Source organism: Typopeltis vanoorti, chromosome 3 (assembly GCF_054136105.1).
Source record: "Typopeltis vanoorti isolate ZY-2024b chromosome 3, IOZ_Tvanoo_1.0, whole genome shotgun sequence".
NCBI classification, from domain to species: domain Eukaryota; kingdom Metazoa; phylum Arthropoda; class Arachnida; order Uropygi; family Thelyphonidae; genus Typopeltis; species Typopeltis vanoorti.
This window is the reverse complement of record NC_143551.1, coordinates 169,942,783-169,967,489: the sequence shown is the minus strand read 5'-3', so window position 1 is coordinate 169,967,489 and position 24,707 is coordinate 169,942,783. Positions and strand designations below refer to the sequence as shown.

The 24,707-nt window shown below is 36.6% G+C and overlaps 1 protein-coding gene across 1 annotated transcript in view; it reads left to right on the top strand.

Annotated features, from left to right (window-relative positions):
* The window catches only part of Rpn1 (regulatory particle non-ATPase 1), a 243,607-nt gene that overhangs the window by 101,127 nt on the left and 117,773 nt on the right, over positions 1-24,707 (top strand). The window contains exons 11-12 of the mRNA XM_090416189.1: positions 6,288-6,415; positions 11,628-11,715. Coding sequence (XP_090272315.1) covers positions 6,288-6,415; positions 11,628-11,715 — 216 coding nt within the window. The remainder of the gene's footprint in view (positions 1-6,287; positions 6,416-11,627; positions 11,716-24,707) is intronic.

The window sequence follows — 24,707 nt, the reverse complement described above, 5'->3', positions numbered from 1 at the left end:
TGCGCTCTGGCTATTTCATTTGGCAAGGAAACTTCTACAAATAGAGGAGACAGCCATGGATTCTCTGCTTTCTATCCCTCGCTCGGCTAATTTCTTCATGGAAACATTTGAAGAGATAGCTCCAAATTCCGTCCCATATAGACCCACTGTTTGACTATGCTTTGTAGATGTGTTTTCCATTGGCAGCATGGGTTGGATGCTCACAACATATTTTTAAAATACCTAAACATTCAACATCCAGGATCCAGTTCACATTAGAAAAAGAAAATGACAGTCTCCTCTTCCTACATACTTGACACTTTACATATCAGCCTGATGGATCCTTAGCATTCTTTCTCTCTCTCTCTCTTTACAGAACACGCATGCACTCTCTCTCTCTCTCTCTCACTCCCTCCCTCCTAAGAACAGAAACTACATTAAAGCTATCACTATACCCCATAAATTCAATGCACATCTGAAAAACTAACAAATCTTAAAAAAATCCTTTCAACCAAGTATAGACTCATATAAAATGTGTTGTATCATGTGGATTATCTAATATTCTGGTTTGTAGACTGATGATATACCTTAACTCAAACCTTATTGCAGAGTCATTTAAGGCAGTGATCATCAAACTTTTGGCATCGCAGTCCACTTGGACAAAGCATACAGCTCAGTGGCCCACTATCCTCCTCCCCCTTATCCCATGCTTTACCATTGTCATATTTTGTTGCCAGAAACTAGTCTTAAGTGCAAAATTGTGGAATAGTTGTCCCTAATACACAGTGCTAATGTTCTCACTGGAAAATCAAGTCAGAAGGGAAATTAGGATAGGATTTCTCAGCACACCATTGCAACGCAGGTGGCTGATTTTTTTTGTACCACTATACACTTGCGTGTTGAGACATACAGTATGTTACAAAAGATTATGCATATTATTATTTTAAAATTTGTTAACATGTTATCAGGAGAACATGTTGATTTTAACATGATAATATGTTAAACAATGTTAATATCATGTTAAAATTACACAAATTATCTAAAATAACTTTTTTTAATTAAGGATTTTAATATATTGTATTTTAAACTGCATCTGAAAACACACACACACACACAAAGCCTATGTAGCTCAGTGAAAGTGGTATATGCATCCATAGTGCTAGGCTTCATGAAGAGAGAGCATTCTAAGTTCGATTCTGGTAGCCGACTAGTGGAATTTTTTATAAGCCTCTAACCGATTCTCAAGTTAGTCAATCTCTGCCCATATGCAAGCAGGTTTTTCTCCCAATTTTTCGTCCCATGATTGAACTTCCTCTTCAATCTCCAAATATTCTGTAGGATTGAAATGGCCTAGCATCTGATCTGTGGTACCCTTACCTTTCCTAAAACTTGCTCGTTCCTCAGGCATCTCTGCCTCAACTCACCTTTGGCCTCAATCCTATTTAGAATGATATTTAATAAAATCTTGCTTGCATGAGAGATTAACCTAATAGTTTTATAGTTCTCGCAATCCTTCATATATCCCTTGTGTACTGGTATGAAAACAGACTTCTTCCAGTCTCTTAGCCATGATCCTGTCTCCCACATCCTTGTAATCCATCTATGAAACACCTTTTCCTCTTCATTTCCTGTGGCTTTAATTAACTCTGCTGGAATTCCATGGGCACCCAGGGTTTTATGCTGTTTAACTGCTCTTTCATCTTCATGTGCCTAAGTGGAGAATGTTCCAAATTAAAATTTTCATGGTGAGAGGGCTCCTCCAAATTTTCTTTATCCTCTCTGCTGTACAATTCCTCACAGTATTCTTTCCATTTGTTTTTTGATTTCCAGTTCTTCGGTTAGTACTGCTCCTGTCTTTTGTGACATTCAATTTGAAAGCAAAGAAATGTTTATTTCACATACAGTAGTTCACCCCTTATTCGCAGGGGATTGGATACGTTCCAAGACATCCTGTGGATACCTGAAATAGTAGCCTGTGGATACCGGCAGATAGTACCGAATCCTACATATATGATGTTTTTTTTATACGTACATACCTATGATAAAGTTTAGTTTTTAAATTAGACACAGTAAGAGATTAACAACAATAACTAATAATAAAATAGAACAATTATAAGTTGAGAACTTTCACCGTTTTCACTTAAAAGAAGCATTTTACGGATTCTCTTTGGCATATCTGAATTGCCAGTATCATTGCACTTTGGCATTATTAAGTGAAATAAGAGTTACTTGAACACAAGCACTGCTATACCATGACAGTTGATCTGATAACTGAGAACTACAAAGAACGGCACACAATTTAAAGCTTATGAATTGTCTATTACTAAAAGAAAGAGCCATATGTCTTCATTTCAGTGATGTAAAAACATGGGTGTTATGTCGTGGCATTTCTTTATTTTGTACTTTATAGTGTTCTCCTACTTATATCACTTATCTTATATTGTCACTGTGTAGTGTTATCACTTTTACTATATACTTCTATGGTCTATACTCATGAAACTATCATAACACTGCACTCTCGCATTTTACTGTAAAATCTATCCACACAATTGACCGATTCTTAGAATGATTAAGTATATTAAATAAATTAACAAATGGTAGACTTCTGAATAGAGTCCAATCCTCAGCAATAATGGTCTGGAATTACCTCCTAATCAGGTTCTGGCAATATTTATTTGATCAAGCTGTGCCAGCCAGATCCCTAAGTTAGAAATTCCTCTTAACCAAGGAGTAACCCTCAGAAAATATACTAAGCTAATCAATCTATTAATTATTCTTTATCTCAATTTTATCTCTCTCTCTTAAAATACTTTAGTTTGCATTCGTGGTCTCTGTCATATAATTCTTTCCCGCTCAGATTGAGATATTAGCAAGTGGTGCATTGGATTCAATTCAAGGCACAAAACAGGTTAAGATATTCAAGATACGTTTATTAAATTCCTAAGATCACACATTTACAAGAATATACTCAATTGGAATGGAGGTATCCTAAGTTATAAAGTTAAACATAGCAACTGTAATTCACACAACATATCCAATCATAGGTTAATTTCACAGTACAAAGTTTTGTTTCATCTTCTAAATATCCTTACTAGTTTACACATACTCTCAAGACAATCACATTGGTAACTTTATAGATCATTACTCATAACAATTCAAACTACAATTCATTCAATTAATTACTTGAGAAATAGCCCTAAGACTTAAAACACTGCTATCCAATATTCGCTGAAGTCCTTTTTCTACAAGTACAGGGTGTTCGGGATAAATTTGACATATTTATAATTAATTATATTTTTCCGTAAGTTACATGTATTAACACACACTTCTCTTCGTTTAAAAGTTCGGACCCTTCTTCATTCATATACAAGATGTCAGAAAGGATGGATAGCTGGAACCCACCTGAATCATGGAAGAGAATAACTTGTATCATGATGATTCGTGCCCGCCATCAAAATAAGGATATTACGACTGCTGCCCAATGCTCCCTGAATACAGTAAAAACAATCAGGCATGAACTAGAGACTTGCAGTGGTGACTACGAGGATGTAGCAAGAAGAAAGATCCCTAGCAGATGATCTGATTGCGTTCGTACAGCAGAATTCCTCGCAAATCTGCAGGAACAGGTGTTGAAGAACCCTGGCATTGGAATTCGGGCTTTGTTCGTGGAGTTGCTAACTGTAGTCAAGCCCTGGATAACAAGGGTAGCCAATGGTAGGCCGTATGTATGGCAGCAGGATTCGGCCCCTTGCCACACCTCTGGGAAAAGTCAAAAATGGTTGTCTGAAAATTTCTACGACTTCACCAGTCCAAATGTTTGGCCTCCAAACTCCCCAGACCTTAACCCCATGGATTATTTTGTATGGGGCGCAGTTGAAAAAGACACCAATCGCACTTCCAGTAATACAAAAGCCCAGTTAATGGATAAAATTAAAACAGTTTTTGCGGCCCTTCCCAGGGAGACTGTAGCATCAGCTTGTTCGAGGTTCCGAAGCAGAATTGAAGCTGTGATCGATGCTAATGGTGGTTATTTTGAGTAAATCTTGTTGATAGTATTGTAATTAACTCTGCCTGTAATGTTTTTTGTCAATTCATTAAATTTAATAGATACAAAGAAGATTTTCTTTTTCCTTACGAAACTGTCAAATTTATCCCGAACACCCTGTATATAACATCTCTTTTCTTCTATATTACAATATTCCTCTCTTTCTTAACAAAGAATTACAAAAGGTTTTAACATTACTATATTTCTGGAAGTATATTTATTCTGTCATCTTATCCTTACTTCTTGCCACGGAATGTCTGGTCTTCTTCTAGATGATTGTCTCACAGGTTAGGCTTGGACTTCGTTGTTCTGCCTTTCTTTCCCATTGCAGACTAGAAACAGCATGGCTCGGATCGATCCACATGGTCGTATATGGCAGTCAGTTCCTTCAAGCTTACTCTGAAGGCCACCGATTGTCTCCTTGTCTGTTCCTTCCATATGACATCATGAAGCGATGGCAGCGAATAGCTACGTGCTATCGATACGATCCTGAACTCGAACTCTCTCCGACTCCACAAGAAAATCTGTAATAGACTACAGACCTCGAGAAGAAAAAGCCTCTTGAAAGGGGGGCAAACCCCTTTTATACCTTCTACCCTCGGCACCCTCTTTTGCACACGTCGTATATTCTATTCATGTCTTCCTGGAGAACTCAGTGCGCATGCCGCGTCTTCCTGGAAAACATAGTGTGTGCCGTTCCTCACGTAAACAATTTACTGTAGGCTATTCAATTCACCCGAGGTTTTTGTTAGTGGACTTTGAACTTCCGTTACATGCCTTAACATATATCTTACAAAGAATACCTTTTCCAATATAAATTCTTACAAAAAATTTTCATTGTCGTTTAGCTAAAACTTGTTGAATCCTGAATAAATTATTTCTGTTAGGAAATCTTTTCATTCAAGATCTAACACGGGCAAAGTGGATACCAGATCCAACATTATTTCAAAGCCGAATGAATGTTTTTAGAAACTATGAAAGTTTTGTAAGTTGACCTGAGAGCTTATGAGAATACAGTTGTCGGCATTCCTGAGTTGCCTTCGCTTGCACTACTTGACTTAGTGGCTAAGGCAACTCAGGGATGCTGAGGATTGTATTCTCGTAAGCTCTCAGTCAACTTATGAAACTAATAGTTTCGGCAAGCATTCAGCTTTGAAATAATGTTGGATCTAATATCCACTTTGCCAATGTAATTATAAATTGTTTATTTGTGGAATTTTCCATTTAATATTTTCGGTCAAAAATATTCAAATATTTTTGCCATATTTGAATATGAGACATATGTAATGGATGTCACTCTACTAAACAGGAAGATGACTGGGGGAAGAAGATATTGTGCAGAGTTTTAGTGTGCTAGTGTCATGTATGTACATTGCATATCAGGTCTCACTCCTATATCATATAATTATGATCTTTACCATAGAATGGAACAGATGTTTACTTTGTCTAGTCACAGCATAATATTGACTACACAGGTCAGCTGCATTTCATAGCACTGAAACAAAATACAAACATTTGCAGGAAAAAAAAAATAGAATAACACAGTTTCAAGACTTCATTAAAGTAAATATTAAAATTTCATCATAGGCTACACACAGATTACACAGGTTGAGCTATGTGTTTGAGATACCTGAATGTAGATGAGCTAGTTCACCATACCTGTGAATCAGTTCGCTATAATCAGGATAGTAAGTCTCTTAGTTAGTGATGCTGTGGATATGCTTCAAGTATGTGTGTGCACACACATACACACAACCTACAAAAGCAAGTGCACATTACATTTTTCTTAACATCACCATCATCTTACATGCACACTTGTAACAAGTATGATTGATTGCATACTAATAACTCTCCAAAAATTTGGGAGACCAATTATATGACTATTAGTCATACAGCCAAAGGTGCCTCAACCGACCTTTGTGGTTTACACTTACTTCCATTGCAAAGCTTACCCTTTGTTTGTATTTGTTCCTAAAGATATTGGAAAAACAGGAAAATATTATGTGCTAATCAAACCATCTCTTTTTATTAATAAACTTCTTCTGTCAGTTATCTCTTTAAGTTGAAATGAAATGTTAGCCAATACCTATGTTTAAAGGTGAATTTTGAATTGCACCTTCTCATACTTTCCAGAAAATTGCTAAGTGAAAAGGTTTACCAGGCATTGTAGTAATATGTCTAAAGGACTTTCCATTAAAATTATGTAATTAGAAATCACAGAATTTTACAACTTGTATATTTTAATTGTTCTTTTTGTTTTTAGGCAGGTGCTCTATTAGCTTGTGGAATTGTAAATTGTGGTGTGCGTAATGAGTGTGATCCAGCACTTGCATTGCTTTGTGATTACGTAGTCCATAGCAACATGGTGATGCGGATTGGAGCTGCAATTGGGTATGCTAGATTTTCTTAATGAATTTCAGCAATAGTTAAAATATAGTTTTAAAATGAGAACAATGCAAAATAAAATTCATCTTGATTTTAATATGATCATGTTAATACATGCATGCTTTTATATATTTTAGTGATCTAGAGTCAACTCTCATTATAGCAAATTTGTAAAGATTACAGTGGTTAATTTGTGATAGCAAATTTTTTTTTGTACTTCTGGAGGTTTAGTTGGACTTTTTTCTGTAGTTTGTTATAGCAGTGTTAGTGTAGTAGGAATCAACTGTATGTTAATCATTGCTTACCCTGTCTTCCAGTCACCTGTTTAGCCAAATTTGACTGTCAACCAGATTTGATCGACAGTTACTTCAGGAGCTTGTTTTTCGTTCTTGTAGTGATAGGCCACCCTGAATGTGCTCATCTTCCATGCTTTCTCTCCCCTCCATAAACATCTTGTGCCATTTAAATGCTTGAGCATGTGGTAATGAATTATTACCATGTGCTCATTTAATTTTATCGAACAGTTTCAATAGCACTGTCCAGTTTAACACAAAATTTAATTATACAGTTGTTCAAAATTTCATTCATCCATTTTTTTCATTAACATGCCAGACATACACTTACTAAAAACAATAATTTGGTAAATGTTTACTCTACTGACAAGAAACTGGTACTGACAGAAAGAGTAGGAATTGCTCTAACATACTATGCTGTTGCTGGTTCAACAGTGCTGGCAATTGTCACACGTGCGTGCACACACGCACAAAAACAAAAACTTTTTTTTTGCTAGATCTTGCATACATATAGTTATATGGATATCCCATGTTCCTGTATATGAATAATCTTTTTATCTTTCTTATGACTCCTTATGAAATTGCAAGATACAGATATTTAATTTAATGTTAATAGTAAAATTTTAAGTAATTTTATTATTAAAACTGTTCTGTGATCTTGAAACCAGCTTTACTTTCCTTTTGCTTTTGACTATGTTTGCTTACATTTCTTAATGACTAAGTTTGATGTTCGCGCAGTCCTAATAGTACCCCCATGATTGGCCAGAGAGTGCAGAAGAGAAGCGCTTTGTAACCTCTTTTTTTCCATTCAGGTATCTATGTCAAACCTTCCCTTGGAATTTCTCTGTCAATTCTCAGTATATGTCAAGTCTATTTCCATCTGCATCTTTTCATTATCTGATCAGTTAACTATGTTAAAAAGTAATAGACATTACACAACCTTCTCTCACACCAGTCCTTATCTCAGCCTGTTCTGATGTTTGCTTTACAGCAGTGCAACTTTCTTTATACATAACTTTTATTATTTTCACATATTTATCAGGAATTCCATAGCTTCTAATAATTATCCATATATATATATATATCATTACTCTCAGAAGCTCTGGAAAATCTATAAAATTTAAGTATAAGTAGTTTCTAATTTGGGATGCTTAAGGGTCAAAGCTGTATAACTGAGAGGAGACCTCCACATATCCTTTAAAGGAATGTGGAGAACCGACCAGGACTTCTGACCTAATATCCGATCCTCACCTTCTCGTGGTGCACCCTGTTGGGTATCTACCTGGATACTGGACGAACGAGGATGGGCTGGCAATTTGGGACTTAGTTGACCAAATTGTATTCTTATTGGCTTAAACCAATATACAAAATGATGGTACAACATGACAAAATTTTATGCCGGCTGGGGTGTCGCCCAGTTAAATAAGGCCCCCGTTGTTTTCGCCAGGGAACTAGGGCGAACAGTGAAAAGTCAGCTACTGGAACAAATCTGAAAGCACACCCCAACTCAATATCACCAGAGTTAAAGATCGGTACTATCAACTTAAGAAGCTTGAATGGCAAAGAAATGGAGCTAGCTGAGGAATTAGATAATACCAAAATGACATAATAGGGGTAACTGAAACAAAAAAAAAGACAAAAACTGGTGATATCTTTCTGAGCAATAAATACAAAATGTTATATTCAGGCAATAACAATCAAGGAAAAGGAGTAGCCATAGTATTCAACACAAAATATGAGCCGAATCTTCTTGAATTGCAGGCAGTCTGAAGTAGAGTGATGTGGGTAAATATCAGAATGGGGAATTGGACAATGAGACTTATTTGTGCCTATGGTCCCACAGAAGGTTCTACTAAGGTAGAAGTGAGGAATTTTTTGATGCTTTAGAGAAAGCAACTGACACAATGAAAAAGGAAAAGTTGGTCCTTGTCGGGGATCTAAATTGCAGAGTAGGAAATGATTGTCAGACATACAAAAATATTTGGGGAAAATTTGGAGAAAAGAACAAAGCTAATAATAATGGCAAATACCTGTTGGATTTCTGCTCAGGACATGGACTAGTTATTTCTAACACCATGTTCCAACATAAAAATGTGCACAAATTTACATTGAGAGAAGAGGTAAGGAATAAGAAAAGTCTCATTGACTATGTTATTGTTAGTGATGTTTTCTCCCTGGTGCAGGAGACCAGAGTGTACAGAGGATTTGAAATTGGAAGTGATCACTATTTAGTCTTGAGCAGGATAAAATTGAATTTCATATTGAAAAGAATAATTTGTAAGAAAGTTTTAAAGCGAATAAAAGTTGAGCAGCTCTCAGATGTGAACTGTAGACTAAAATACACAAAGATTATTGAAGAAAAAAAATGAAAGAGTTGTAGTTCAATCCTCACTTCTTGTTGTGCCACAAGAAGGAATGAGGATTGAACATTGTGTTAAAAGCACAAGTCAAACCTACTGTTCAGTCTGCATTTTCTGTGCATAAGAGACACTTGTGTCATAGAAACCAAGATATGAAACATAGACACAAAAAAGTTTATTATTAAAATATATAAACATTATTTCAATCTGTAACTTACAGATATCATCAGTGTAATAGACAATTCAAAAAGGTAGAATAACAAGAATGGATTTCACAAGCTACCTGATAGAGTGGGATAGTACAGTTAATATAAAGTGCTATACACACACAAATTGTTTACAGTTAATAAGGATGAGACTTCCCAATTTTTGGTAAGAAAACAGTCAATCCAGTCAAGTTTGAAATAATGTAGTAGTGCTTCTGCACTCTTTGAATAAATGCTGAAATTTTGTGGTCCACATGAACTCCATGCTGAGGTAGATCAGACTTGAATGTGCCTCATAGAGGATGTAGGATTGTTCTTGCAGTGCCTTCTCATTGGAACATCGTGTTTATCAAAAGTATAAGCAACAACGATCACAAGGAACCTGGTAATGTGAATTAAAAAGACTGGTTATCCTTTCTTGAAGGGTGACATGGATGAGAGTTCTGCAGGAAAGAAAGTAATCGCCACGTTATATATTTTTATATTGCTTAAAATTTAGGTTGAGATTCCTCAAGTGATATATTTGTGATATATATACTGGAACCTCTTCTCTGTAATTCTTCTGATCACAGTTGTGGTTGAAGGTAAGGTAATCTTGGTCAGAACAGATGATTCCTGCTGTATTGATGAATAGATGTTTGATTATGTCAGTTCTTTGAGATGGATGACGGATTGTATGTATTTGTCTGAACAGATGAACAGATTTATGATAAATAAATCTGCCTTAACTGGAGAAAAGAAGGTCCAGGAAGCTAATTTTCCATTCTTTTCCATGGTCAGTTTGATATGTGGGATGTAGGCTGTTTGTTTTGATTGGAATGAAGATAAAGCAGCTACAGGATGTGACCACATACCAATGATGTCATCCGCATAGCATACCATACCAAGAAGTATAGTTGTGTGGAGGTGAACAAGAAATCCTGTAGATGTTCTAGGTAGTAATTTGTTAATGTCACTAAGAGTGGACCCCTCATGATGGTACTCTTAATCTATTTGTGTATTTTGTTTTTATAACTAAAGTAGCCTGAATGCATGATGAAATCAAGCACTTTAACTGTATCTGAAAGGAAAACTTGTGACAAGAATTGAAGAGATTCACACGTTGTGGACATTAGTAAATAAAACAGTGTCAAAACTGACCATGATAGCTATAGTTTGCAAAGATAGTTCATTCGGGCTACTCAGTAGACATTATTTTCTTTATCCCCAGTCACCGGAACACTATCAAAAGAATTATACAGTAGAATAGCTTCGACAACAACAACAAAAAAAGTTCAGAATATTATAGATACACATAAGCCTGTTCCTAAAGAGTGCAGATTCAATACATATTCCAATCCTCTACATTGCTGGAATCTCAAAACCAATTCAGGAATCCTAAAAAAATATAACCTTATGTCTATTTCTTTCCTGTCAATGAATCTTCTCCATGTCACCTTCCATCAATGATAAACAGTCTTCTTTATTTTCTTCCCAGATGTTTACCAGGTTTGTGATTGCATTAATTTGGATAAGTTGAGAAGAGACCTTAAGAACGTAAATCCTACCTCTTATATAAGAAACTCCAAATCTCATCTAGCTCAGAGTGGAGTTGATGTGGACCATATAATCTTCTTGTCAAAGACCAAACTTTTACATAGATGTCATTTACATTTGAATATTTATTTAAAGTGCTACTACATTACCTCATCTTGAACTGGAATAACTATTGTTTTTTTTTATCAGTCTTTTTTTCTCCCTTATTAATTGCAAATGTTTTTTGTATGTCAGTTTATATTAACTATACTGTATCATTCTAGCACTATATCATTTCTATAGAATTACAATCGATTTCACAAGCAAGATATACTTGCAAACTCTGTTGTTGTCTGACATTTTGAATTGTCATTTATGCTAATGAGCTGTAAAGTTTCAAATCCAAATATTTGTTTATATATGTTATTAATAAACTTTTTTGTGTCTACCTGTCTTTTGTGTTTTCTGCATTTCTTCTAGGATGTGTGGAACTCTTGTTTATCTGACTTTGACTATTAAGGAAGTCATTTGGGAATGAGTAAGTATAGGAAAAGAAAAATCTTTATTCATTTTGCATTGGAAGAGGAGTCAGTGTGAATGCAGATATGGCTCTGAATATTTCCTTGGGCATTTCACTTCTCCAGTAGGTTCTAATGTGCAAAAGAACAGACGAAGCAAAACTTTCCTCTTTGTATGTTAGGTTATTAGTTAAAATGGAATGAATGAAGAAATTATCATAAATGAATGGAAGTATTTTAAATATGGTGAATCAAAGTATTTGTTATATGAAACCTTTATATTTATCTTTTGAAGTAGACTAATGAAATTTTTTGTTTATATGTAGAATGGGACTTGCTTATGCTGGATCAAACAGAGAAGCAGTCTTAAATCTTCTTTTGCCTGTTATGAGTAATGAGGAGTCCACAATGGAGGTAATTTTTGTAGTTTTAATTGTTTTAATCTGACATTGTTTTTCCTTGATAATTTATACACTGTTGCAAATATTATAGACATCTCCATTTTTCTTGCATGCTACATGAAAGAGACAAGCCATGCAACATAAAGACAAAGAAATACACACTGCATGACTGTATTAGTGTATGCTACTGAACAGAAATTTGATAATAAAAATATTGACTGATTATTTGGCAATTCATAATCACTTGAAAGCAAGTAAAATATATTCTAAAGACCCACAGAAACAGTTATTTTTTTTTGGGGGGGGGGAATAAATGTAATGATAGCCTTAGGTATAGTCTGCCCACAGTTGAGAGAACCATAGCTGGCAGAGTGCCAAGAAGAGTAAATTCATGTCGAAGGGGAGAAATAGAATAAGAGATGTATGAATTTGTCACAAAAATGAAAAATCAAGTGCTTTATGTGTAAAATTTTTCAACTGTTCTACAAGCAAAATAGCCACCACTTTAAAAACTAGAATATTCATAAAAGAAAATATAATTTTTCAATGTGTAATAATAAATACTCATCCCATGAAACGGATTGATTACCCTATTATCGGAATGGATTTGCCTCCTGCTATGCACTCAAGGGTTCTCTCATCTGTGGTCAAACTATACTGGTGGTTATTCATAATAGTGCTCTGGGATATAAACAATAACAAAAAAAAACATGCGTGTGTGTGTGTGTGTGTGTGTTTATATATATATTAACTAAATATTTTAAAATATACCTGATCAAAAGTATCCAGACACCTACTCAATACTGTAATTAGACTTTCCCTGTAACGCACTTTCCAGTAGTGGACATTAATACAAGGTGGGTCCATTTTGATTCTATGAAAGTTCTAACTCTGCCAGGTAGACTTTCCACCAGGTGTCAGAACATCTCTGGAGGAATGGCAGCCCATTCTTCCTGAATAGCTGTAGCCAGAGCAGTTCGTGATGTGGGTCGTTGGGGTCTGGAGTGAAGGTGTTCTATGGCATTCACATCAAGGCTCTGGGCTGGCCAGTCCATTTCTGGAATGTTATTGTCCACAAACCATTCCTTCACAGACCTTGCTTTATGACAGGTAGCATTGTCATGCTGATACAGACAACAGTCAGTCACCAAATTGATCTACTGTAGACAGTACACAATGGATCAAAATGTCCTTGTACCCTTCTGCATTTAGATTTCCGTGTAGTGTTATGAGAGGACCAAGTCCATTTCATGAAAAGCACCCCCACACTGTAACACCACCACCTTCAAATTTCACTGTTGGAACTACACATGCTTGCAGGAATTGTTCTCCAGGCATTCACCACACCCAGACCCTCCCATCGGACTGCCACATGGTAAAGCGTGATTCATCACTCCAAATCACACATTTCCAGTTGTCCACTGTCCAGTGGCATTGCTCTTTACACCATTGCAGGCGACGCTTAGCATTCACGGAGAAATTTTTGGTTTAAGGGCAGCTGCTCGACCACGGGACCCCATTCCTCTTAACTCTTGATTCACAGTCATGGTGCTGGCTGGACAGTTAATCGAACTGCAGAAGTATTGGGTGATTGTTTCACTCAGTGTCTGCCGATTTTCATGATCCACCTTCAATGCTCGACAGTCCCTGCCTGTCATTAAATGCTTCCTAACCAACTGTGGTTTTGTTGTGGTGCGCCTTCACGTTTCCCCTTCCCAATCACATGACTGAATGCTGACTTGGGCAAGTTGAGGAGGGTTGAAATGTCTCTGACAGATTTCTTACTGATATTGCAACCAATAACTAGTCCATGTTTGAAGTCACTGAGCTCCCTTGACCTGCCCATTCTGCTCATACTTCTTATCACTGAACAACACACGGCTCCGTGCCTCCTTTTATACCAGTAGTGAGGTCATAGTAACATCTAGACATCAGTTTACGAATTACAGAGGGATATCCAGATACTTTTTTTTATCAGATAGTGTATATAAATATTTTTTTATGTTATTTCTACCCATAAAAGTTTGTAAACCTATTATACATTAGTACACTGGGTGGGCTTCCAATTTTATATCTTTTTGTATTTTTTTAAAATTTATTTCTATATAATCTGAAAACCCTGCCTTGGAGACCAAACACAAACTTTTTAAGCCACTTCAGACTTTTAATATGCAAGGCAGTGATCACACAACAGGTAACAAAATTCATCTCATACCTAAAGCCATTACAAACATTCCTGCCTGTGGCAGGATTCAAACCTGTTGGTTGGATAACACATATACTAACCAAGCAGCCAAATCTGTCAGCTAACAGATATGCTAACCACTCAGCCAGCAAATTATTTTATTTTTTGTTTATTAATTTATGTACTTATGCCAAGAAACTAATACCATTCCCAACTATTTGAAATTTAAAGCAAAGTTTCGGTCTGATAAAGCATAAATGTTTCTATGCATGGGTGTGTTTCATAATAACATTGGAACAAACTGGCAGCACCTGCGTAGTTTTTCAAAGTCAACATGACTGATACTTACAGGAAGAACTATTTGGAATACTAAATGATTCTTCTTGTAGAAGAGCTGTGGCTGATAACCATCATCATCAAATTCCTGCCATGTATCCTCAAGGGGTGTACAGGATATGACAGTACTACATGAAAAAATTACATCATTACTAACTTCCTATCTACAATTTTCCTCCAAATCAGTCTGTTACTTGTCAAGACTCCAACATTATCAGATCTTATATTTCTATCGTCTAAGGCACTTTGTACCGTATCAATCCACCTATATCTTGGTCTTCCTCTTGGTCTTTTTCCTGCCAACCTGGCAGAGAACACTTGTTTTGCTGATCTTTCCTCTCCCATTCTATTTAAGTGACCATACCACCTGAGATTAGCTCTGCTAATGCATTCCTGGATGCTGACAATGTCAAGTTTTTTCCTAATATCCTCATTTTTAATATGATATTGCCATTGATGCCATCTGTTCACGCCTCAAATCTTTCTCAGGACTCTCATATCTGCGGTCTCTAGTCTTTGGTCAAGTGTTTTACTTCTGACCCAGCTCTCAGATCCATAAGTTAAAACTGGTTTGAACACTGTCTTGTATACAGCTAATTTAGTGTTCCGACTAATTTCTCTCTTATTCCATATGAATTTATTCAATTGACTTCCCACCATACCAGCTTTGCTGATTCTGTTGTCTATTTCTATATTTAATTTACCATCTTCAGTAAAAATCGTGCCTAAGTAGCTGAAATGTTTTACTTGTTCCACAGGTTCTCCATTCACAACACAGTTGACATTTTCAATGATTCTGCCTATTTTCATTGTCTTTGTCTTTTTATTGCTGACCTTCATACCATATCTATTACAACAGCTATTCAATTTAGTCAGAGAATCTTGCAGACTTGTAGCAGAAAATAAATAAATAAAAAAAATGGCTGATAACCTACAACAGAAAAAGTCAGGAACTATTGGCTAAAAAAAGAAAAAAAAAAAGTGAAGGCTCCCCCCCCACCCCCACCCCAAAAGCTAAACAATCAAAAAAAAGTTAACAACCTTTAGGAAAAAAACTTATGCAACATGATATTTGTTATAACCAAGAAGATAATGGTAATGTAACTGTTATAACAGATCAAACAGAATTTAATAAGGAAAAAAAAAAAAAAAACTGAGCAGTCTTCTAAAAAAAACTGCTCTGTTTACCAGGTTATAGATCAGGATCTTGCCAAATCCCAAAGGAAAAAAGTATAAATTATTAAATAAAAAAAAAAAGTAACTGCTTGGCACAAGGAAATTTCCAAAAAAACTAAAACTTTACCATGTTAAGCAATTCTGACTGTTTAAAACTGCAAATAAAAAAAAAAAAAAAGTCTTAACCTTAAAAAAATTGTGATCAACTTTGAATGAAATATTAGTAATGCAATAAATTATGCATTGTGTTCTTCTGGAGTTGTTTATATTGAAAGCGTTATTAAGAGTCCAGCGACGAGAGAAATATAATACATGCAACATGCCTGGCACATTTACCATATGTAATCTGTTTTACGTATCTTGTAGAGGATTGTTAGTATTTCAAGAACTGATGGGTGACTTTCACATGTGCAGAATAACACCTCAGTTGTTATTTAGATTGGTGTGAGTATAAAGCTTTCTAGTTTCCATGAAAAGACCGAGAAAGAGGTCATCTTCAAAACGTGGCATTGAAGTTAATTACCAATCCATTTTATTGTATAATTTGAAGATGTAAAAGGTAAGGCTTAACCTGTGCTTGCAGTTGAGTGGCATGTCACTATGTTCACCTTCTGAATTTCTTAACTTTCTCCTGTCATATCTATATAACCTTAACAACCTGGAGATAACAATCTTTAAATCCTATTAGTAATGATATGAGAATTTTCTGAAACAAGGTTTCATGTCACTGGTATTAAATAACAAAAAAAGAAGAAAAAAAGCTTAAGTATCTGAGTTGCCCAGTATCTTCGACCAGAGGCTGAGTTAAATGACTAATATAAAATATTTAATTTATACAGAAAGAACACTTGAGTGAGCTGAGAACTTGTGGTAAGAAGATGGTGCTGATAATGAAACATAAATACAATGAATGAATAAACAAGGAAAGTAGTGGATCAAATGGACTATAGATTTAAAAAAAAAAAAAAAAAAAAGGGAAAGGATGATATGAAAACTAAGTATTTAATACCAAAAAAGGAAGAAAAATTAGTAAAATATATACAAGACCTGTAGCATGGCAGTTGTGATGGTTGTTTTGTGCAAGTTCATCAGATGAATAGCTCAAAACTGACTGAGTTGCAGCATGGTGTATGATTTCTCAACTATTTGTCATAAAGTGAAAATCTGATCTTGACAGCCTCTGTTTTGTCTGAATTCAGCTTCACCAAGCTTCCCTTTCACAATTCTTCTCAACCTTTTCTCAAGTATACTTGCATAAATCTTGCATAAAACCAGGAACACACAGTAGGGAAATACCTCTGTTATTCTCACATTAAGTTTTCTTTCCCTTTTTATATATTGGTACTATGAGCTCTACTCCAATCATCTGGAATTTGTCCCTCTGTGCAGTGCAGCCTATGCAGTGCAGCCTATGCATTGCAGCCACTGCAAGACTTTCATACCTCCATACTTGATTATTTCTGGTCGAATATCATCTACTCCCATTACCTTGACACATTTCAGGCTTTTGATGGCTTCTTCTACTTCAAATATGGATATATATTTTTGAGTGGTTTTTTACCATTATGCTATCACTGCATGTTTCATTTAGAAATTTTTCAAAGTAATTACTCCATACATCAAGGATTTTTCTCCAGTTTCATATCACCTTTATCATCTCTAATTCCTTTTACAGCACTCTTTCCTCCATTTCTGAGCTTTTTCAGCAACCTGCAGAATATTTTGCCACCTTCCTGATATTTATTTTCTGTTCTTATCAAAGCCTCCCCATGACTTTTGTTTAGCTAGTTTTACACAGTGTTTAATTTTCTTACATTTGTCTCTATTCTCAAAGAGCACAAGCTGAATTATTTGCCAGGAACTTTCGACATGCTTTCTTCTTTTCCTTCACTGCCTCTTTAACTTCCTGAGTCCGCCATGGAGTTCTGATTTTTCTATCCTTGCACACAACATCATGACAGCCTCTGGCAGAATCAATCAGTGTTTTCTTCAGGGCTTTCCACTGAATCTCCAAGGTTTGGTGTCTGTTCTCAAACTCCTTTCATTTTTTCATATAATGTTTGTGTATTTGAGTCTACAATTCACATCTGAGAGCTGTTCAACTTTTATCTTTTATTCACTTTAAAACTTTCTTACATGTTCTTCTTTTCAATATGAAATTCAATTTTATCCTGCTCAAGACTAAATGGTGATCACTTCCAATTTGAAATCCTCTATACACTTTAGTGTCCCGCACCAGTGAGAAAACATCACTATCAACAATAATATAGTCTATAAAAATTTATTCCTTGTCTCTTCTCTCCATGTGAATTTGTACACATTTGTATGTTGGAACATTGTGTTAGTAATAGCCAGTCTATGTCCTGAGCAGAAATTCAACTGGCATTTCTGCCTTTATTATTAGCTTTGCTCTTTTCTCCAAATTTTCCTAAAACATTTTTGTATGCATGATAATCATTTCTTACTCTGCTATTTACAACAAGAACTAAATTTTCATTTTTCATTGTGCCAGTTGCATTCTCTAAAGACTCAAAAAATTCCTCCACTTCTGCCTTAGTAGAACCTTCTGAGACTTTTCTTATTCCTCGTCTCTTCTCTCCATGTGAATTTGCACACAAATAAGACTTATTTGAACCCGAGGTGCAAATAAGTCTCGTCCAATTTCCCATTCTGATATTTGCTTACATTACTCTACTTGATATCACCTGCCATTCAAGAAGATTAGCCTCGTCTTTTGTGTTCAGTACTATAGCTATACCTTCTTTTCTCTGATTGTCATTGCCTGAATATAAAATTTTGTATATATTGCTCAGAAAGATCTCACCAGTTTTGGTCATTTTTTGTTTCAGTCACCCCTATTATGTTGATCTGGTATACTTATCTAGTTCCTCGGCTAGCTCCATTTCTTTGCCATTTTGACTTCTTATGTTGATAGTATAAATCTTGAACTTTGGTGATGTTGATTTGGAATGTGTTTGAGGATTTGTTCCAGTAACTGACTTTTTGCTCTTTGCCCTGGTTCCCTGGTAAAAACAACAGGGAACATTACTTAAATTAAAGGGATATTAAATCCCACATAGTTTTAAAACCGAATAAGAAACTCAAAGATTGGAATCAGAGAGTTTCTTGCCAAATATAGTAAACTATAAAGTATCAGCGAACACGTAGCGTGAGCTAATGCAAGTGACCCTAGTACATAGTACAATACCGGACGACTCGTTGCAAAGGTGGGGGAAGTTCAGATCGCTATTCTTAGATATTTTCCATAATGTAAAAACACATTTCCTAGGAAATGTATGCTGTTATTACATTATGGAGGGAGGTCACTACCCAGACCGGTTTCAGCCTTTTTTGAGGCTTCATCAGTGAGTAGCTAGACCTAATACCAAAGTTTCTCTGAACTTCCCCCACCTTTGCAACGAGTCGTCCGGTATTGTACTATGTACTAGGGTCACTTGCATTAGCTCACGCTAAGTGTTCTCCGATACTTTATAGTTTACTATATTTGGCAAGAAACTCTCTGATTCCAATCTTTGAGTTTCTTATTCGGTTTTAAAACTATGTGGGATTTAATATCCCCTTAATTTAAGTAATGTTTTCATTGCCGAAATGAAGCTTATTAGCTCTTTATACTTAAGTAAAACAACAGGGAACCTTCTTTAACTGGGCTACACCTGAGCCAGCATGAAATTCTGATATGTTGTACCATCATTTTATATTGTAGTTTAAGCCAATAAGAATACAATTTGGGTTTAAATCCCAAATTGCCAGCCCACCCTCATTTTTTCTGTATTCCTGGTGGATACCTAACAGTGTGCACCACAAGAAGGTGAGGATCGAACATTAGGTCAGAAGCCGTGGTTGGTTCTCTGCATTCCTTTAAGTGTGTGAAGGTCTCCTCTCACTTACACTTGATCCTTAAGCACTCCTTATGGTATGTCCATTCATGTTATTCCAATTTTAAAGCTTATTTATAACTGTAGCCTCACAGAAAGGTTTATTATGGAAGAAAGGGGAGGAATTTTTTGTCATTAGAGAAAAGAGCAGATAAATGGTTTGGCTAATATTTCTCTCCATAAATCTCCCATTTGATATGTCACCCACTTTACACTGAATTGTGTTCTCTTCTTCACTCACAGTGAAGAAGAGAACACAATTCTTCACTTCTTCACTTATACAGCTTGCTATTGCTGTTAATAAATATTCTTTCACAAGTTCCCAGGCACCTATGATATCTCGCCCTTCTAACTTCTCCCTCCATGGAACTGTTCCAAGTTGATCTAAGACTGTTATATTCACCTGCCTTATAATTCCACATACATTCCTTTCTCTTTGATACTCCTGCATATCTATTCATCTTCCAAGTCAAAACCACATGGTCACTCTCTCCAACTGGGGGCAGAGATGCCATCTCAGTTATAATCCGTTCTTCTGATGCAATGACCAAATCTAAAGCTCTTGAATCTCGTGTTCTTTCTACTATATGTTATCTAAGACATTTGTCCCTCAAGAATTCCAGAAATTCCATTCCCTTATTACTACATGCAGTTTTCTCTTCCCAATTTGTACTGTTGTAGTTAAAATCTCCTATAAAATCATTCTTCTTGCACTTGCCAAGCTCAACTGCCTAAACATCTCCTGCTCTTCACCCTCTATGCTCCATAGTTTGTAGCAACATTCACTAAATATCCTGTTCTACCCACCTCTTCCTCATACCATATGCTTTCATAACCATTAGTGCCATTGCCCTCCAAATCCTTCATTCTGAGAGGATAATAGTCATCACTTATCATAAGCAAATTCCACCACAGTCTCCACGTTTGCAATTCCTATCCTGTTGAAAAATGTTACTTCTATTCTTGTCAGTATATTATTATTATTATTATTATTATTATTCAGGCCTCCATGTAGTCAAAAGACTCATCGCCGGAGGTTCTTCCTAAGAACATAAAAGTCTGTCAAGACTCATCGAGGGGAGGTCCTCCCTAAGAAACACAAAGTCTATCATACCACTCCTTAAATCATTGACCATTCTTGCTCTCACCACTCCATCAGGCAATGCATTCCACGGTTCAACCACCCTCCATGCAAAGAAACCACTCCTCACCCTCTTGCTCACAGTTTCCTTTTGTAACTTCCTCTCAACAGTTTAAAAGTCTCAATCATATCACCTCTCCTTCTTCTATCCACCAAACTCTGCAGTCCACATTCCCTCAGCTGATCCTCACAACCAAAATTGTAGTCCTGAAACCATCTTTGTCATCCTTCTCTGTACCCTTTCCACAGTTAATTTATCTCCTTCAAATCCTGGGGACCAAATCTGAGAACAATAGTCTACATGTGGTCTGATCAGAGACTTATACAATGGAATGATAACCCTTTTATTTCTGCAGGTCAGTGTCCTTGTCTCCCCTACTTCCTCCAGTATAACTCCTCCCATAGAGTATGCAGCATCCCATCGATGTTTCCCAAACCTCAAGACCTTACATTTTGCTGCATTAAACTGATACCCCCATTCATTTGCCCATCTATCTAGCTTATTCAAATCCTCTTGCAGGGCTACCACATCTGCACTATTACTAATAATCCTTCCCAGCTTCGCATCATCCACAAACAACTGAATATCCCCTTGCAATCCACTGGCAGTGTCATTGATATAAAGGTTAAACAATATAGGTCCTAGTACTGGTCCCTGTGGGACCCCCACTTGTAACCCTCTGCCTCCTTGAAACTGCTCCACCATACACAACTCTCTGATACCTATCAGACAGCCAATCCTGAATCCAGCTGACCAATCTGACATCCAGACCCATGTGCTGCAACTTAAATATGCCTTCTCTAAGTCTAAGAAAATTGCAGTATATGCCTTTCCCTCATCTAATGTTCTTGTAACTTTATTATAAAAGGCTGGCATATTGCTAAAACAAGAGCGCCCCTTCACAAATCCATGTTGACTCTCACAGATAACATTACCCTCATCTGCCCAATGCTGTATACGGTCCCTCACTACTTTCTCTAAGAACTTAACAACTACTGATGGCACACAAACTGGCCTATAATTAGACACTTCCAGTCTGTTACCACCCTTATGCAATGCCACTATCTTACCTTCCTTCCATTCCCTGGGCACATTTCCCTCAGCCAGACTTTCATTGAAAAGCCAGGTTAAAGGCACTGTCAGTTCCCTAGCACATTCTCTCAAAACTCGTGGTGAAATACCATCCAGTCCCAAAGCTTTACTGAAGTACTCAGTAAAGCTTTGGGACTGGATTCCAGAGTACTCAGTATCTGAAACACACTCTCCTCCTGTACCTCTAAATCTCGAACCAGCCCTATCCCTCTAGCATTAAATTAAAACTGACTCCTCTAGGATGAAATACTTTAATAAAGTGTTCATTGAACAATTCCACTATGTCTTCTGCATCAGTCACTCTATTCCCATTTTTATCCCATAATATCATTCTTCCATAGTCATTTCTCCTCTTACTGGCCACATAGCTAAAAAAATTCCCTAGAATTGTCTTTGGCTCTTAGGGCCAATCTCCTCTCATATTCCAGTTTTGTTTTCCTTACCACACTAGTCACTCTTCTGACCTGTGTCTTATATTCTTCATGCATCTTCTCTTCACCTGTCTCCTTATATCTCTTCCATAGCCTCTTTTTCGCATGCAATTCCTGTTTAATATTGTTTGTCATCCACTTTACTCCAAATTGTGTCCTCTTCCTCACTCATGGTATACAACTTACCATTGCTGCTAACAAATATTCTTTCACAATTTCCCATGCACTAATGATATCTAGGCCTTCCAATTTCTCCCTCCATGAAACTTCCCGAAGTTGACGTCTAAGACTATTATAATCACCTGCTTTATAATTCCACATAAGTTCCCATCTCTTTGGTATTCCTGCATGTCTATTCATTTTCCAAGTCAAAACCATATGGTCACTCTCTCCAACTGGTGGGAGAGATGTCATCTCAGTTATTATCAACTCTTCTGATGCTATATCCAAATCCAAAACTCTTGAACCTCTTGTTCCCTCTGTTACATGTTGCCTAAGACATTTGTCCCTCAAGAATTCTAGAAACCTTATGACATTGGTGCATTGTCTTGCAAAGAGACAATGATCAGCGCTATAGAAATGTCACAAAATAGATAATATCATCTTCCATCAACCACGTCTCAGATCCCAATAATCTTTGGACATGCTGATGCTATGAGTGCCACCAAGTCTTCTCCTTTATTCCAGATATTCCTTGCATTAGTATAAAGAATCAAGGCATTGTTAATGTTTCTATACCTATCATTATCTCCTCCAACCTTTTCTGGATTCAGCATTATCCAATGTATTTCCCCCTTCTCTCAAGCACCTATTCCCACAAGAAGCCAACCCCTGCTATCATCCACCCTGGTTTCCCTGCATTGACACATACTAGCTTGTTCATAGAACAGCATTTTCTCCAGGTGCCTACATCCTTCCTCATTCAAATGCAAGCCATTTCTCATATACAGTTCGTTTCTGTCCTCAAATGCCCTCCAAACATCCACGTATTCCAAGCCTCTTTTTCAACACATTCTGGCTATTATACTATTCATTATTGATGCTCTTCTTCACAGCCTTGCATTATCATACTTGGGCAAACTTGGGCAACACACTATCTTTCCTCTCTTGTTCTTCAAGTTACTCTTACAATTTTTCTCAGCCTCTTTTCAATCATACTTCCATAAATCTTTCCTAGAACACTATAATTCTCACATTCAGCTTTATTACCTTTTTTTTATTATTATTTATTTTTTTTATTTTTTTATGGACGGGAAATACAGTGGCATTTTTATATCGTTCATCCCACAGATGGTCAATACGATTGAGATCGGGGCTCTGTGGAAGCCAGTCAAGTGTGGTGGTGTTCATGTCTACAAAACATGAAGTTACAGCAGCAGCCTTATGACATAGTGCATTGTCTTGCAAAGAGACAGTGGTCAGCTCTATAGAAATGCCACAAAATAGAAAGCATTGCATTGTCCAGAATGTTCAGACACTTCTTGGAGTTGAATGTTGGCACCACAAACAGAGGTCCACAGCTACACCAGGGAAAACGATCATACCATTATACTGTCTCCTCCGAATTTCAATGGTTCGGAGTTAGGCACTCTTGTAAGAGACATTCATCAGGCAACTGTGACATCCACACCTGTCCATCTGCACAGTAGAGGGTTAGCATGATTCATCATTTCATAACACAGCATTCCAAGCCTCCATCTCCCACTGTACACCCCTCTTTGCACCGTTGAAGACAACTCTGCATGTTGGTTTGGGTAATGTGGAGCTGTCGTATTGAGATTCTACCATGGAAATACATATTGTGAGCCTCGGTTCTGAATGTTTTTGTGCAGATTCATGTTCCAGTCAATGCCCATAACTCTGCATTCAACGTGTCATCTGATGAATAACAGTTTTAACATATTATCCTTTGTAGCACCCTGCTTCACGTTTGGTGAGTGTGGTGGGTCATCCACTCTGGGTAGCACTTGCAGTTGATTCCCTGTGCTTCCATCACAGTATAGTATCACTGGTTGTTGATCTGGGATGGCCCAATTTGTCAGCAATTTGTCAAACAGATTGGCCTGCTACATGGCATCTTTTCACAACACCTCTTTCTAACTTTCCCTTTTCACATCTATTTCACCTGGACACAGTTGCACTGACTTGGGAGCACTATATTCTTCCAATTTATACGTCTACAAACATGTGGACTTGTTACATGGCACACAGTGTTACTTGCCCTTGGGATATTATTGACTTCTTTTCAGGCAGTGTATCTACCAGTAAAGGAATGTTTTTGATAAACAGAAAATTGAATATTGCCTGTAGAGATTTGGATTATTAAAATGTCCAGAAAATGAAGGCTGGATTCCCTTCCAGTAGTAAACTTGATATTGGAGTACATGGAGTTTATTTTATTCAGAAATCGTAATAATTCAGTCTCCAAGCATGACCAAACTGCAAAAAAATCGTCTATAAAGTAAAACCATATATATTCATCCCTCCTCACATCATCATCAATCATAGAAACAAGTATTATTAAAACTATTATTCTGACCTAATGTCCAATCCTCACCTTCTCGTGGTGCACCCTGTTGGGTATCTACTTTGATACTGAACGAACGAGGATGGGCTGGCAATTTGGGATTTAGCCGACCAAATTGTATTCTTATTGGTTAAACCAAAATAAAAAATGATGGTACAACATGACAAAATTTCATGCCGGCTGGGGCGTCGCCCGGTTAAACAAGGCCCCCGTTGTTTTC